The 14,519-nt window shown below is 37.3% G+C and overlaps 1 protein-coding gene across 5 annotated transcripts; it reads left to right on the top strand.

The window, feature by feature from the left end:
- The first annotated feature begins 1,064 nt into the window (after positions 1 to 1,064).
- Positions 1,065 to 14,427, top strand: LOC135627281 (putative serine/threonine-protein kinase). Of its 5 annotated transcripts, XM_065133318.1 has the most exons (12): positions 1,065 to 1,250; positions 4,389 to 4,482; positions 5,866 to 6,469; positions 6,635 to 7,030; positions 7,120 to 8,316; positions 8,408 to 8,548; positions 8,653 to 8,873; positions 9,412 to 9,538; positions 9,616 to 9,687; positions 9,807 to 9,984; positions 10,087 to 10,219; positions 13,466 to 14,427. In XM_065133318.1, the coding sequence occupies exons 5-12, from the start codon at positions 8,301 to 8,303 to the stop codon at positions 13,715 to 13,717; spliced, it is 1,140 nt and encodes a 379-aa protein (XP_064989390.1). In that variant the 5' UTR covers positions 1,065 to 1,250; positions 4,389 to 4,482; positions 5,866 to 6,469; positions 6,635 to 7,030; positions 7,120 to 8,300; the 3' UTR covers positions 13,718 to 14,427. The 5 variants fall into 5 exon arrangements, with proteins under 5 accessions (XP_064989390.1, XP_064989389.1, XP_064989388.1 ...); XM_065133317.1 differs by having other exon boundaries at positions 1,384 to 6,469; XM_065133316.1 differs by having other exon boundaries at positions 1,065 to 6,469; positions 6,642 to 7,030.
- Positions 14,428 to 14,519: the final 92 nt, after the last annotated feature.

Below are 14,519 nucleotides of genomic sequence, written 5' to 3'. Positions count from 1 at the left end.
TTCTTCTGTAATAATAATAATAATAATAAAAGATTAGAGATTTATAGACTACTATGTACAAAGTTCAAAATTTGTTGAAGTCAAACAAAGCACAATAGAAGATCATAAAGGCTGACTACTAAACATAGATCACTTCCTTGCAAACAAATTTCTTGGAGGGCCAATTTGCTGCCTTCAACTGCTGGGCATAAACATTTTGGAAAAACAAATAAACAATGCACTAAATAAATAAATAAATTTCTAGAGTGAACGGAAATAGAATAATACTGTCCTTAGTTAATATTCACAGATTTATAGCAATTTGCAATAGGATAATGTATCCATGGGAGTTTCTGCAAGTTAGTAAACCCTACAACACAGCAACATAAATATCAACCCCCTAAAGAACTATTATGCACAATGAATCGTAGCTATTTAGAAAAAAAGATAAACGTAGTGATTATAAATCACAGGTGCAGTGCAAGAACCGAAAGTGCTCAAGTACTTCATGCACATAACAGTCAGAAACAAGATACATTGTCTAAAACATATTTCTTGACAAAATTCTCTCAACAATTGTTTTCTTTTGAACATCAAAACAAATTGTTAGTTAATGCAAAAAAGAAGTATGCCCTCAACTTAGAATTCATACAAGTATACCTTGAGAATTTCTTCATAGCAACGTAGATGCTGATCCCCATAAACACAATGGGCAACATAGTTTGAAAATTACAGCACTCGGTGCAGCAGAGCATGGTTGATAATGGGTCTTCTTCTGTCTTGCATGGGAAATATTCTGAAAGCGTGAACAATGATGAGACCTGGTTGGCGGTGGCGTGCAGAAGACAATAAGACAAACAGTGGGCGTGCATGCCCAACGAAACTGATGATGCTAATCGCCTCGCTCCAATACAGTCCATCAAATTCTAATCTCAGAAACAAAAATCTAAAGTTTAAGAGGGGAAACGAAGAGAAGAAAACGGCCTAAGTGGGGCATCCCGTGGCTCTTATCAGGTGTTCGCCACGTGAGGCATTCCGTATACCGATCTCTTCCCGCCGACATAAATCCTCTTGCAGAAAATAAGAGAACGAAAAGAGAAGCCGCCCTCGACCGGTCTCCGGCTTCGGTTCCGTGCTCTTCTGTTTGCCTTCCTCTTCCCCCCTTCTGCTTCCTCGCCGTCGCTCCACCGCTTGAGATGGGCCGAAGATCATTCTCTTCAGCCTTGGCATCGTCTTTCGTCGTCACTACGCTACGGCGTCGTCGGCATCTGGTCTGCTTCTTTCGACGTTTCGTTGTCCTCTTATCTCATCCTCCTCCTTTATTTCGATTTGCTTAGAATGTTGAGGTGATATTTATTGTTTTGGCTGGTGGCTTCATACGATTCGGTGCCAATTGTTTCTTAGGGCGGATTGCGGAGGAGGTCCTCGATAAAAGGATTTATAGTTCTACGCCGGCAGGGCAGAAAGACTTGCCTTTCCGATCAACTGCTACTATTCACCATGACTCTCTCTCTCTCTCTCTCTCTCTCTCTCAGCTTTTAATTCATTTAGATGTAATTACGCGTTGTTCTAGGTCTGGTTCTCAGTTCTGAGTTCAAAATTTTGGGAGTTGAATGTACTTGCACTACATAATCGAACTGTTGGACTGTGATTAATAGCTTAATCTAAGGGTTAGCTTAATGGGGTTATTCACTGTGCTGGGAGAATTTTCTGGCCTTTGGCAGTTGACATAGACCAGCTAGATCGAGCTCGGATCTTTTAGGAGCCCACCATCGAGTTTAGGATTTAAGATGAAGATTAAATTGTTCTTGCGAGTCAGTTAATGTTTTCTGAAACACTTGTTGGCTAAATCGGATCATCTAGGATCGTAAAAAGTCATCTGACTATGATGGTTTGAGGTAGTCGTATTAGGGCTGTAGAGCTCTAAGCTGATTTCTAACAGTATATGATGCCCAAAACCCTACTTAATAGATCCTAGCAACAGCTGCAATGCTGTTGAACTGTAAGGCTGCTGTAGGCTGAATTTTTCAATATCTTCTAGTGGACATAAAAATTGATTTAGGGACTTCTAAAGATGTTTTGTGATATTCTTCTTCACAAGGAACATCTTCAGATGCTACTGGTGTGACTTTGGCAACGTTGTTCTCATCAATTCTATCTTATAAAGATTGTAGGGTTGCAATGGAGTCACGTCTAATATATATTTTGTCCAAGGGCACTTTGATTTGAATAAAACATGTACACATCTTTTCCATCAATCTTCAACATCTCTTTGAGATCTTTGTCCTTCTCTTTACTGTCGGTGGAAGTGCAAATTAACATATTTTTAGGCTACTTAGGCATCTTCATTTTACAAATTTTGCACTATTAGTTGATGAGATGGTTTGCATAATTTTGTTGATTGGCAATAATAGTTGTAGTGGTGTTTGCTCGACTTCCAAATATGTTATTTTGGAGCTACTATCATTGTCGTGGAGGATTTGAAGTAGTGGTGGATCTTAGTACTTTGTAGGCTTATCCAAATCGGACTTTACAACTCCATAATTCTAGCCAAACATCTCTTAGGCTTGTGACAACTGGTAATTTTTATTGAATATCCTACTATATGGTTGAGAATGCAGTTGGTATAGAGTATCCTCTGGTGGTGTTCAGATCATTGATAATTTGTTAAGCTCATCAGTGTAATTCTTGCAGTAGTACTGACACCTGATTGATCTATGAAGTTGGTTGGTCAACCTAGATGAATTTTCCAACCAATAGATCTATGTGGACCCTCCTCATATCTATGATAAGCTTGGCATTGATGCCAGGGTAGTCATGTGGAAAACTATGTTAGAGTTGTTGATTGACCATTGGATGAAAAAAATTGCGTCATAGTAGTCACCATTTGGGACTTTGTAGTAGGCGTACGGGAAAGATTATGGTGGTGTTTAGCAGGAGTTCATGAGGTTGCAAAAGGAGGACCCCAATCTGGGGTAGAGCAGTGAAGAAGATCATGAAGGATATGTTAGCTCTGTTACTATAGTGGTTGGAAGGATCTCCTCTTATGAGACTACTGTCTTCGATGGGAAGTAGTATATATATATAGTACACACATAGAAGAGGGGGAGGGAGAGAGAAATGAGAAAGATTTAATATTTGGAAGATCCCGGTCATGCCTTTTGTGTTACAAGTTCACTTATTTATAGTAGTTGTGAGACAGGGGAATTGATCTCGTCTGCCCATTATGACTGGGTTTTGTGTTATTTGTGCTTAAACTGCAAATAGTGAACATGCATATGCAGTTTGGTTTGTAAGAAACTCTGCAGTTTCTGTAAGGTAAGCATAATAATAATTTGAAATGAAAATTTTCAATATGTATATAGTGTTGTGAAATGTGTCAAGCAGAACAACAATTCTCATATGAACAGCATGTCTGACATGTGAATAATCTGCTAGAAAAGAAGTTCATGACCCGTGGGCCTTCCACCTCCATGCGGCATTGCTTCTTCAAGCTTTCACCCATTGCGGAAAATTCCCCGCTCCTGCCTGTCAGATTTTTGGCTTTTCTAAACTGTGTTTTATGCATCTCTGCTTCTTGATTTCTGTTTAAAACTCCGATATTAGTTCTTGTGATTGATAAATGCCTCACAAGTTTGTAACTTGTGGTTTCTCAAAATGATGCAGAGCTGATAATGAAAGAATTACAACATTCACAATAGGTTCTGGAAAGGGCATTGTCATTCTTTTCAAATGCCAGATGTTGCTTTGCTGCTTCAAATATTTGATTCTTTGAAGGTGTTTAACATCATTAAATAAAAGCGAACAGATTATGCAGTTGCAATTGGGTAAATAAAAGTGTTTAATAACAAACATATGTTGAGGTCTAAATTCCATCTACTTCAGGCATAAGTAATGGTTTTATAATTTGCCTTAGACATGAACTGGCTATACTTATGCTCCGGTCATCAGCAGGCTATGGTCCCTGAGGTTCAGAGCATAGCTTTTAAACTGGAAATGTGAAATCACTTCTCCACCACATGTATGAATTTACCTTGGTAAACAAAGGTTAGTGAACTTCCTAGTTGCTGCTCTAAAATGGAATGTGAAACTATATGGCTTAAAGATATCATATTGTCTTCCACGTTAGTTTGAATTTTAAAAGATGATGAGCTAGGTTAGTTTTTGCTTTTCTGCTGTTGATTATTTGGAGCTAATTATTAGTTACAGGATTCAGCGTGAAGTGGTTATATTGGTCATTCTTACCTTGTTGTATATTAGTAAACTTAATACATCATCTTCATAATATCTTTGTGATTGTAGAAGATTGAATTATTTTGGAGATGGATAGATTATCTATAAAATCACCGATATCCTGATGGAATTCCCGCTATAGTTTGAGTCATCACTATTGTACTAACTACTAACAGGTAACTCCTTCACTTCAACAAGTATTTGGACTTCTTGGTGCTGCCTTGAACCACTGCTATCCAGAAAGGACTTTTCCTGTCAGGTTAATATTTGGTAAGCATTATTCTTTTGCTTCTAATTTTGGGTCTATAATTTTGTTCTGACTAGGAAATTTTAACAAACTACAGGTGTAAGCACCATAGATATTTATAGTTCAATATCTTGTTTTGATATTTTTATTCTAATAAAGGATTTACTTGAGAGTAGGATTGAAATAGGATATATTTGGCTTGGTAAAAGAGGATTCTTCATTCTGTAAACCACAAAGATGTTTAAATAAATTTGTTATAAATGCCTAAATATATTTATTGCAATCAATAGATTTAGTTTAGCAGGTACTTCTGATATGGATATTGTTTATGCACGTACAGTTATGTAGAGTGTGGCTGTTGGTATAAATGTAACTAGATATCCAATCATAGATCATTAATATTATTTCTGTAGACTAATTGTTGTCTTATATTTTTGTTGATATGCATGCATTGGATTACGGAGACTATCCCTAGAAACTAAATGTTTTAGTAAAATAGGACTAAATCCGAATACATGTAATTTTAATAATTCTACGAATAAATAAGAAAATATAGTTAAATTAGGATGAATATGTTCTTTTAAGTAAAAGTTTTAGGTATCTTAGATTAATTATTTAACAAGATAGAGAGATTGATGGAGATATTATTCGTAAAGTAAAATTAAAATAGTTAAAATGACGTGGAACTTTAGGAATCTTGTGTGATCATCGGATATATTTGAAATTTTTAAAAAAAATTTATAAAATAGTTATGAGACTAATAATGTTTTATGGGTCTGAGTATAAGATAGTTAAGAAACAACGTATACAAAAAAAAAATTGTGTTGCCGAGATGAGAATGTTAGATGGATATATGAAGTTACTAAGAAAGATAAAAAAAGAAATACTTTTATTTGTGAACAATTAAGTATTGTTTTGATAGAGGATAATATGAGAGAAAATCATTTAAGATAGTATGAGCACGTGCTTAAGAGACATCCGGATGTGGTAGTCGGAAGAGGTGAAATGATTAATGTTAATATTATGAGAAAAGATTAAAAAAATTAAATTTTTTTTAATAAAAATTATAAATAAATATTTAAGTATTTTAAATTCAATTAAACATATAACTTTTTATTAATCTCAATAATGATAAAAGATTTATACAATCGATTCTAAATAATTGAGAGTTATGATTTTATTGTTATTATGATGCGTGACATATTGAAAGTGATTGGATCTTGAAAGGTGGGGGGCAATGCAATTAATTCTCTTGCAAGTTTAGTCTTTTATGAGAGAAGCTAACTCGATCATAATTGATGGGTTATGGTTTGCAAAAAGCAGCTCCGCCTGCTTTCCCTCTCCACCTTCCATGGATCTTTCTTATCACAGTCCGCACTGATTGAGAACTTACTAAATTGTCACAGCATCGCAGGGAACTTACTAAATTATGCAGATCTTACATGCAATTTGGCTGGGTCTCGGCGTTGGTCGAGGATCACATGACAGCATGTGTTGCAGGCTGACCCTCGTGGATTATCTTTTTCCCAGAGCAGAGATTACTCCAACTCATCCAATTTGTTTCTTCTGCCTACTCCAATGAGGTTTCTTGGATCTTGTTAGCTGTGTGCTGCACCATTCAACTTGGACTTTGAATGGATTAGATCCCGTACTGTTCTGCAATATTTTTGAGCTCAGCTGTGAACTAAAAAGCTGATGAGCCTCGCTGGCTTTGCTGTACTGGAGCAGCTGCAGAGCTGGAGCAGCGTAGGCCAACCTATGACTTTGGACATCTCCTGCGTACGGTTTAGAATATAAGCCTCGGAGGGCCAAGTCCGATTACTGATCATACAGGCTGGCCACGGAAGAGGCAGTCCAAGAGCAGCAGTCATTGGATTCTCCTCGAGTCCCATGTGTTTCTTTTCTCCTCTTTCCAATTATTCCAACACTTGTTTCTTCGACTCCATGCAATCATTTGGTCCTTTCAAGTCGATCGTATCTCAGCCTCAACAACATGCGATTTATCATCAGGTAATGGGGGATAAAATCTAGTGCATAACGAGTAGCTTCCTGGCCTGCGACTCTGCTGCAAATTAGCATGGTCCAGTCCAGCCTATAATATAAGTTTCTTATATTACTTCTACTTGTTTCTTCATGATCTATTTTGCATGTCGTTAACAAGAGTGCGCTGATTAGTTTGCAGAAAGAAAGCTTGCGGACACTCGAGTCTTGTGTCTTGGATGCAAAGTTGGATGCTTTAATGTTGGTGTCGAGCGAGTTGGTGCTCACATTCATAATCCTGGACTTGAGCTTTGAACATAATGATGGTCAATAGTAAAAAGGAAAAAGAATTCTGGGATAAAGAATGTAAAGAAAAAGGTCTTCCTAGTTGTTCCTTGAATCTCCAGTGAACTGAAGTGGCCTACTAATACTTTATGAAATAGTCAAACAAGCCAAGTTTGGCTTGTAATGTCAGAGAGATCATATGGTGCAAGTGGCTTTTGGAAAGTGCACTTAATATATATGTTGTAGCCTTACCATCTCCAATATCATGCAGCTTATTCTAGGAGACAGACTTGGAACATCCTCCAGGTTTAATATCTTCAAACTCTCAGTTTTGCCCTCCAGTATATTTAAACTATCATGTCTTCAAATAAAAATACCATTCAATCTTTTACCAGGGTTTCCGGTCTTTCCAGTGACCAGAGAGCAGCATAGAGTGGAGCAGCTGCAAAGCAAAAAGACCTCACTCCTTCACAGTAGACGAGGAAAACGAATTAGATACATAGATAGGGCACACAGGAGGCCAGCAAGTAGCAGGGTATGGGGAGCGAGACTACTCCACTAACAAAATGGCAACTTTCCATAACGCCCATTCCCTCCCCTAATCTTAACTCTGGTGGCGGTGAACCCATGTCGACCGGAGCAGCAGAAGCTCAACCTTTTGTCCTTCCACATGAGACCATGGGGGAATGGGAAAGAAATCCCGTAATTGAGAGATCTCGTACCACCTCTCTCCAATCCTCTGTGTCCACTGTGGTCATCGTTGATGGTATCCGATTAAAAGGTACTGTCCCCTCACCCCTGTCCACTTCCTGCTGGTAAATCTCCCACATTTACAGCCACAGGCCCACGCTTGCTCCCTCCCCGCATACGTTCTTCTCACTCCTACTTGTATACAGTATGCACTCAGATTGAGAGATTTGGCAGGACTGGTACGTACAATACAACAAACACATGGTAGGCAGACCTTTGTTCCTTGCGCGCTCATTCAATTGTGTCATGTGGGGTTTTGGGGCTCCCGTCTCTTCTTTGGGTTCTTTCGGTTGGTTTGTTCATCCTTTCCGCCTTGGGGCCTCTTGCGGATAGTCGAGTGAGTGAGCCTAAGCTGGGAGTGCTCGATCGAGTGGAATATATGTCACCATCGACTACTACGAATTTTCGACCGACGATGTAGGAATGGTATATGTCGGCTTGAGCTGTTACTTGTTTTCGCAAGGTGATGGTCTGTGGAAACAGATAGCAGTGGCATTTTGTCCATTAATGGATGGATCACTGGTCGATGGCCTGTCTTCCAATTTAATGTTAACTGGATTCTGAGTATCATCCCGGTTGGGTTTTGTCAGTTTTAGTTGCCCGCAATCAATCACCTCAAAAACCAATTTGGCAGTATTAACATGCAAGATTTGAACAGTCACGTTACAGAGAAGCGTCGCATCGGATCCAGTGTCCCTGCCAGACATAGAAGTATTCTTTGGTGGATTAGTGGACGGTTGAATCACTGGAAAATTTTTTTGAGTGTGGTTGGAATATATTTTTCGAATTGCTTCCGTTTTGGGACTCCCATTTAATGGAATAGGTCATGCATTGGTGTCAAGGTAGTTGTCTCTTGTGCTGTCGTTCGTCATCCAAGAATCAATGTTTTGGTTTATTGGACCAAGTCAAGCCTCTAACAGATGTCAAATTTAGTTGCAGCCGTAGTTGGAGGAGCTGCTGGAGGTCTTGCATTCTTGGTGATTGTCATTGGGTTTCTGTGGTTTTATTTTTTGCACTGTAGGACCCCTGCAAATAAAAGTTCTGAGACTGGTTCTTCCGACCCATCTACGCTGGGTAAGTGAAACTACTTTATATGTTGCAGAAAGTATTTAAGGTTCTGATTGCATATGCTAATCTTTTGATAGATAACCTGCTCTTTTGGTACTTGTTATGTGCAGTGGAATGGAATAGGAGAGATCGGATATCATCTTCAGGTTGTGGTCGGAGTGCTAGGCAATTTACTTTAGAAGAGTTGGAAGAAGCTACTAAAAACTTTAGCGAAAGCAATCTTGTTGGCACTGGTAGTTTCGGTTTGGTGTACAAAGGTTTGCTTCTTGATGGGACTCTTGTGGCAATTAAAAGGCGTGTAAGTGTTCCAAGGCAGAAATTTGTCGAAGAGGTAAATCAGCTTGCTGAATTAAAATGTTTCAACAATTTCTTATGCATCATCTTTTGACTCTTCACTGCCTCTTTCTATTTAAATTTTCTTTTTCCTTGATGTGCAATTCTGCGCATAGAAAAATCCTATGTGATTTATTAAGTTAATCAATCTAATGATAATCGATGCCAATAAATAGTTTCATCACTTTGATATGTTAGTAAGGTCATTATAGTACACACTGATGTGAAGCAACTGTTATTAATCGGTAACATCTGGTTTTTTTAGTTTTCATGTCCTAGTCAACTTATGTCAACCCAGTTGGTTTATGTTCTTAATCCTGTGTGTTCTATGCTTTCTTCAAAACTCTGAATGGTTATGCATTCTCCAGGTAGCTCAGATAATAGAGTTGCTTCTTCTCTACTTTTTCTCTTCACTTGAATTTGTTCATATGCATTTGCCTTCAAAGAACATTTTCATTTTCTTGAGCAGCACCTGCAATCATTACACTTTTGAAGTGTCAATCCATACTAAATCACATATCTTGATTTTTAAACAGGTTGAAATTTTATCAGAGATCAGGCACCGCAACCTAGTTACTCTTATTGGTTATTGTGAGGAAGGTGGTTTGCAAATGCTAGTTTTTGAATACTTGCCTAATGGAGGTGTCTCTCGTCACTTGTATGGTAATGTTCAATTAACTTAATCAGAGGCACTTTTCTAACTGTTTTATGCATATAAACAAGCTTGATTATTTTGGCAGATGGGGAACAACATTCACTCTCAAGGCTTGAATTTAAACAAAGGCTTGCGATAGCTATTGGAGCAGCCAAAGGTAACTTTTAGTTTTTTGATGACTAAACCGGAAAAAAGCTAATCGATTGTAATCTAGAGAGCAAAAATTATCTTTGCCATAAGCTGAAAAAAAAACTTTTTCAATATCTTAAATTGCAGGATTAGCTCATCTGCACAGTCTTGCACCTCCTTTGGTACATAAAGACTTCAAAACAAATAATGTCTTGGTTGATGAGAACTTTATTGCAAAAGTAGCTGATGCAGGTCTTCATAAATTAGTGCAAGGAAGTGGAGAAATTGGGCCTCAAGGAAGTAGCAGTATCTTCCAAGATCCAGAGTAAATTAATTTTTGACAATTTTCATCTCATTTTTTCCACTCAACCAGTAGAATATCATATTGACTTATATGGCTATTGTACAACCATATGTTTTTTCCCAGGGTTGGAGAGTTAGAAGGATTTTCTGAAGCCAGTGATGTTTACAGCTTTGGTGTGTTTCTTCTAGAGTTCATAAGTGGCATGGAGGTGGCACATTGCTTCTCTCTAGATTCACACAGTTTCTTAGCCCAGTGGGTAATATTATACACACATTTAACAAGCTGTTTTAGGTCATGTAGCTTTTCTATCGTGGTGTGAGTTGGCGCTTTTAAAAAGCATGAACACATCTTGATGCAAATATATGTTTTCCTTGAATTTACCATTGCCATTCAGCGTAAAGTTCAAAACTGCATAAGCAATGAACCTCATGCTAATTATATTTCACAGATTAGCAAATGTCTGCCAGAACCAAATTTAACCAAGATATTTTATGGCTAAACAAGTAGCATTTATGATTACCTGGAAGAACGGGATACACAAGGTACAAACAACTAATTGGTTTACACTTTAGGATAAGCTTGTGGGTGCTATATCCATTTTGTTTTATATTCTTAAATTTAGTAGCAGAATAATCTATGTTATCATGCTGAAAAGTGAAAGTATAAATATAAATGACAACATTGTCAGTTGTTTCCTAGGAATGCACTCTGTAAAAAGCATGATAAAAATATGTATTACTTTCTTTCACAGTAAAGATCATACAATAAGCAGCTTCAATGACATATTCAAGACTAGTGAAGAGAAAATTTAGTTGTGCCTTTAATTGCAAGTGCTCATGCCCTCTTCATTCAATATATTACCCTTTTTGCATGGCCCATTCAAGTCTGCAAATGAATCCATGGACTATTTCATTATGTTCTTCTCAAATCTGTATAATGGGGAAAAGAAGTAAAAGTCTGACAATTATCACTTTTTTTCTTTATATTTGAGAAACCAAGAATTATTTTGTTCAAATTAGGCAGAACTGAATTCTCATACTCAGTGAAATTAGATAAGGGGCTCTAAACTTTTACTTATCAATCTGCCATTTACACTTGAGGGCAAGAATAGGTACCTTCCACATGTAATTTATCACTCATAATATTTCTCAAATACATTTGTTTAGATCAGGCAGAAACAAGATGGTCACAAAAATTAGATACTGGCCTCCAAACTGTTACTTGTCGGACTGCTATCTTATTTTGGGGGCAGAAACAAGTGTGTTCCACTTGTAATTTATCACTCATGATAGTTCACAAATCAATATCACTGTAGCTCAATTTAATTATAATTTTTTTGTTATAATTTTGTAGAAAAAAAGGAATTTCATAGTTGAAATGAATTGAGCAACTAGATTTTGATATAACAGAATGCCATTAATTTCTATTTTTTGAATGATTATGTTTGGTCTCTGAATTTGTTGATGCACCATCATCTTCAAGGATAATTTGCAGAACATGCATTATTATCCATGGAGATCAAGCTTTACAAGTGTTGAACATTTTTTATATAAAGTTTAGCCAATATAACTATATGAGATTAAGTCTTGTGAATGCAACATTGAAGAAAGTTGGAGAAGAAGGGTTCCTTGGTACATATGATTCGTTCAGAAAATGGGAGGGTGAGATCAAAGAAGACCTGATGTAAAGTAAAATGCCAATTGAAATTATCTTCTTCGAGGCATGACCTTAGGCCCGAACAAAAATAGTATCAATAGTGTGTACCCAAAGCATAACATCATGCACTGTACATGCTGCTACAAGATGAGCAGCATCTTGTAATAGTCTTGCATTGAGCCATGCCAAACCTTTGTGTTTGGCATCTATTGTGCCAATACTTGACTAAGTGGCTCGATCCTATGAAATTAAATGCTTGAATACAGAATATGATATGCACATTCTGCTTATATAGGAAATATTGTTTTTATGCAGAGTTAGGACACTAATTGCATCGTGCATTGCTATAAAGTTTGTCTTGTCTAGATTCCTAAACAATAAAATTAAACTTAGTATCGTAACACCTCAATGAAGTTCTATGTGTAAGCTATTACAAAATTCCGTAAAAGATTTTAACATTTGAATATCACACGAGTAATTTAAATCAAACTTTTGTCATAGGACATGCTTACTTATAAAAGTTTTATGTAAATAAATTAGTTGGTTGGCCACCCATTTGGCCCATTGTCTGAAAAGAAAAACCAAAAGAAAGAATCATCAAGTGGATTAACAATGGCAATTGCTTCAGAATTGAATATAGTGTATGTACTCTTACATCAACTTAACTGAAGAACAAACTGTATATATTAATTTATTATGTAATCTATTTTTGTAATACAAGGTTAGCCTATACAAGAATAGATTGGAAGCGAACTTACAAATGATTTTTATGTCAAAAATGCTTTGATTGGCAACCTGCAGGTTAAGCAAGAATGATGACAAGGATACCTTGATGACTTAGCATGGTCATATGACATCTGATTGCTGGTTAAGGTTATTTGGAGATATAATAAAGATTAAATAATACGAAATTCTGACTTATTGGTTTATTAAAATTATGTCAGTTTTTTCTACATTAATGTTCTGAATACGTTTTGATATTTTAAATATTTTCTAGAAATTGGGTATATCGTTAACAACTAAGTTACAAAAGCAGTCTCTACTTGCAAAAATAAAGTTGCATACGTTTCTTCTCTACAGTGACATTGGCCAAAGTATTGCACAGTGGGCTGTTCTTTTCTTTAGAGTGCCTTCATGCCATAATAAGGTTGCTCCTTCATGACTTGGACGACAAAGGTTCAAGTCAGAAGAATCGCTGACTTGCAAATAGCGAGGGTGTGTGTGCTTGTTCTCTCTAAACCTCACATTGGCAAGAGCCTTGTATGCAAGGCCAACCCCTTTTATTTTCTAAATCTTATTCAATATGGCTTCAGCTGGAGTTTTTATGCATCTAATTACTGTTTAGAATTTCTAAATCTTATTCAATATGGCTTTTGATATGTTTTTTGGTCATCTAACAACTGCCTAATTTTTTGTCCCTTGTTCCGTCAATAATAATGACTAATAACCTGAGTAGACTACAGAATATTTAAGAGAAAGATTTTGCAACATCTCAGATCGGTAAAGACTGCGGATTTTATCCGGTAGGATAGCCTACAATACCATTCTAAATTTTAGAATTAAATTTACTTGCCTTTTCATACATATCCTGGATTTATCATTAGTTAGTTATGGTGCTTTAGATCAATGAGTTGCCTAGAACACTATTTAATAGACAAATAACTATACAAAAATTCCACTAGTCCTCAGGTGCTTCTTTTCTCCTAGCCTGGATTTATCATTAGTTACAGTGCTTTAGATTGATAAGTTGTCAAGAATGCTCTTGCCACTAGTCTTCAAATGCCGCTTTTCTTGTTTCCGATTTTTTTTTAGTTCATCTCTGAGTAATCTTGCTTCATTATACAAGGTGGAAGCACATGCAGGTTCAAATGATCTCATCGATCGCCGGCTCGGTAATGCCTTTACCTCTGAGGGAATGAAAGAGCTAATTGCACTAACCCTTCGATGCTTGAATCCATCTGGGCATAACCGTCCAAAGATGCGAGCGATCGCTGTGGAGCTTGATCAGATTCTCGAGACCGAGATGGCACTGACAACAGTCATGGGTGATGGTACTGCCATAGTTACCCTCGGGAGCCAGTTATTTACTTCGACATGAACAACGAACATCTGTTATTTGATCATAACTAGTCCCAAGAACATAGCTTTTTGTCCAGGGAACCACCACCAGATTTGCCGCTTTTAAAGCTGCAGTACCAGATTATTTTTTATGATGGCAAATGGGCACTCTTGGCTGTAATGATCAGTGGTGAAGTTCAACTTCTATTACCTCTGAGGTGGCTTTGATGAAGCACACCATGACAACAAATGAAGCTTCATATATGATTCAACTAATTCTTGAATTGTGTAAAATGATTCTGTGGAAGAGTCCATTGAGGTGTTTGTTATTCTAGATGTGGGGAGAGCTCGCCTTCCTCTTCTGCAAAGCCCAGTGTTTGTTATCTCTTACTCCCAAAGTTGGGAGTTCTTTTTCAGGGAGCCTTAACATTACTATGCCAAATAGGAGCGCTGTAAAGAGAACACACAAGTGGAATTGCCACCTTGCAATCAGACACTACAATCTCGCCATTTCAATGACTCCATTTCCTGTTTCTCTGTAAGTGATATGTGCTGGAGGAGTGAACTGATGACCACAGTTTCATGTTTGATGATGACTGCTCCATTTTGCTGGCCTTGACTCGTGTGATAATAGGATCGACAGTCAAAAGCACCGCTACGTCTCTCTTCGGTTCTCACCTGTATGGCTTTCGACGCCTCGCATTTTGATGCCGGCGACATGTCTTCAACCGGTCCGGCGTGTTTAATGATGGTAGAAAAAGGTAAGTCCACTGTGTTAAGAGTATTTATACCTAATCGCTAGAGGTAGAAGATTTCTTAGACTATTCCATGCTCCCGAAACG

This window comes from Musa acuminata, chromosome BXJ2-11 (assembly GCF_036884655.1).
Source record: "Musa acuminata AAA Group cultivar baxijiao chromosome BXJ2-11, Cavendish_Baxijiao_AAA, whole genome shotgun sequence".
In the NCBI taxonomy this organism is placed as follows: Eukaryota; Viridiplantae; Streptophyta; class Magnoliopsida; order Zingiberales; family Musaceae; genus Musa; species Musa acuminata.
The sequence above is the reverse complement of the archived record's forward strand: the minus strand, read 5'-3'. Positions and strand labels throughout refer to the sequence as shown.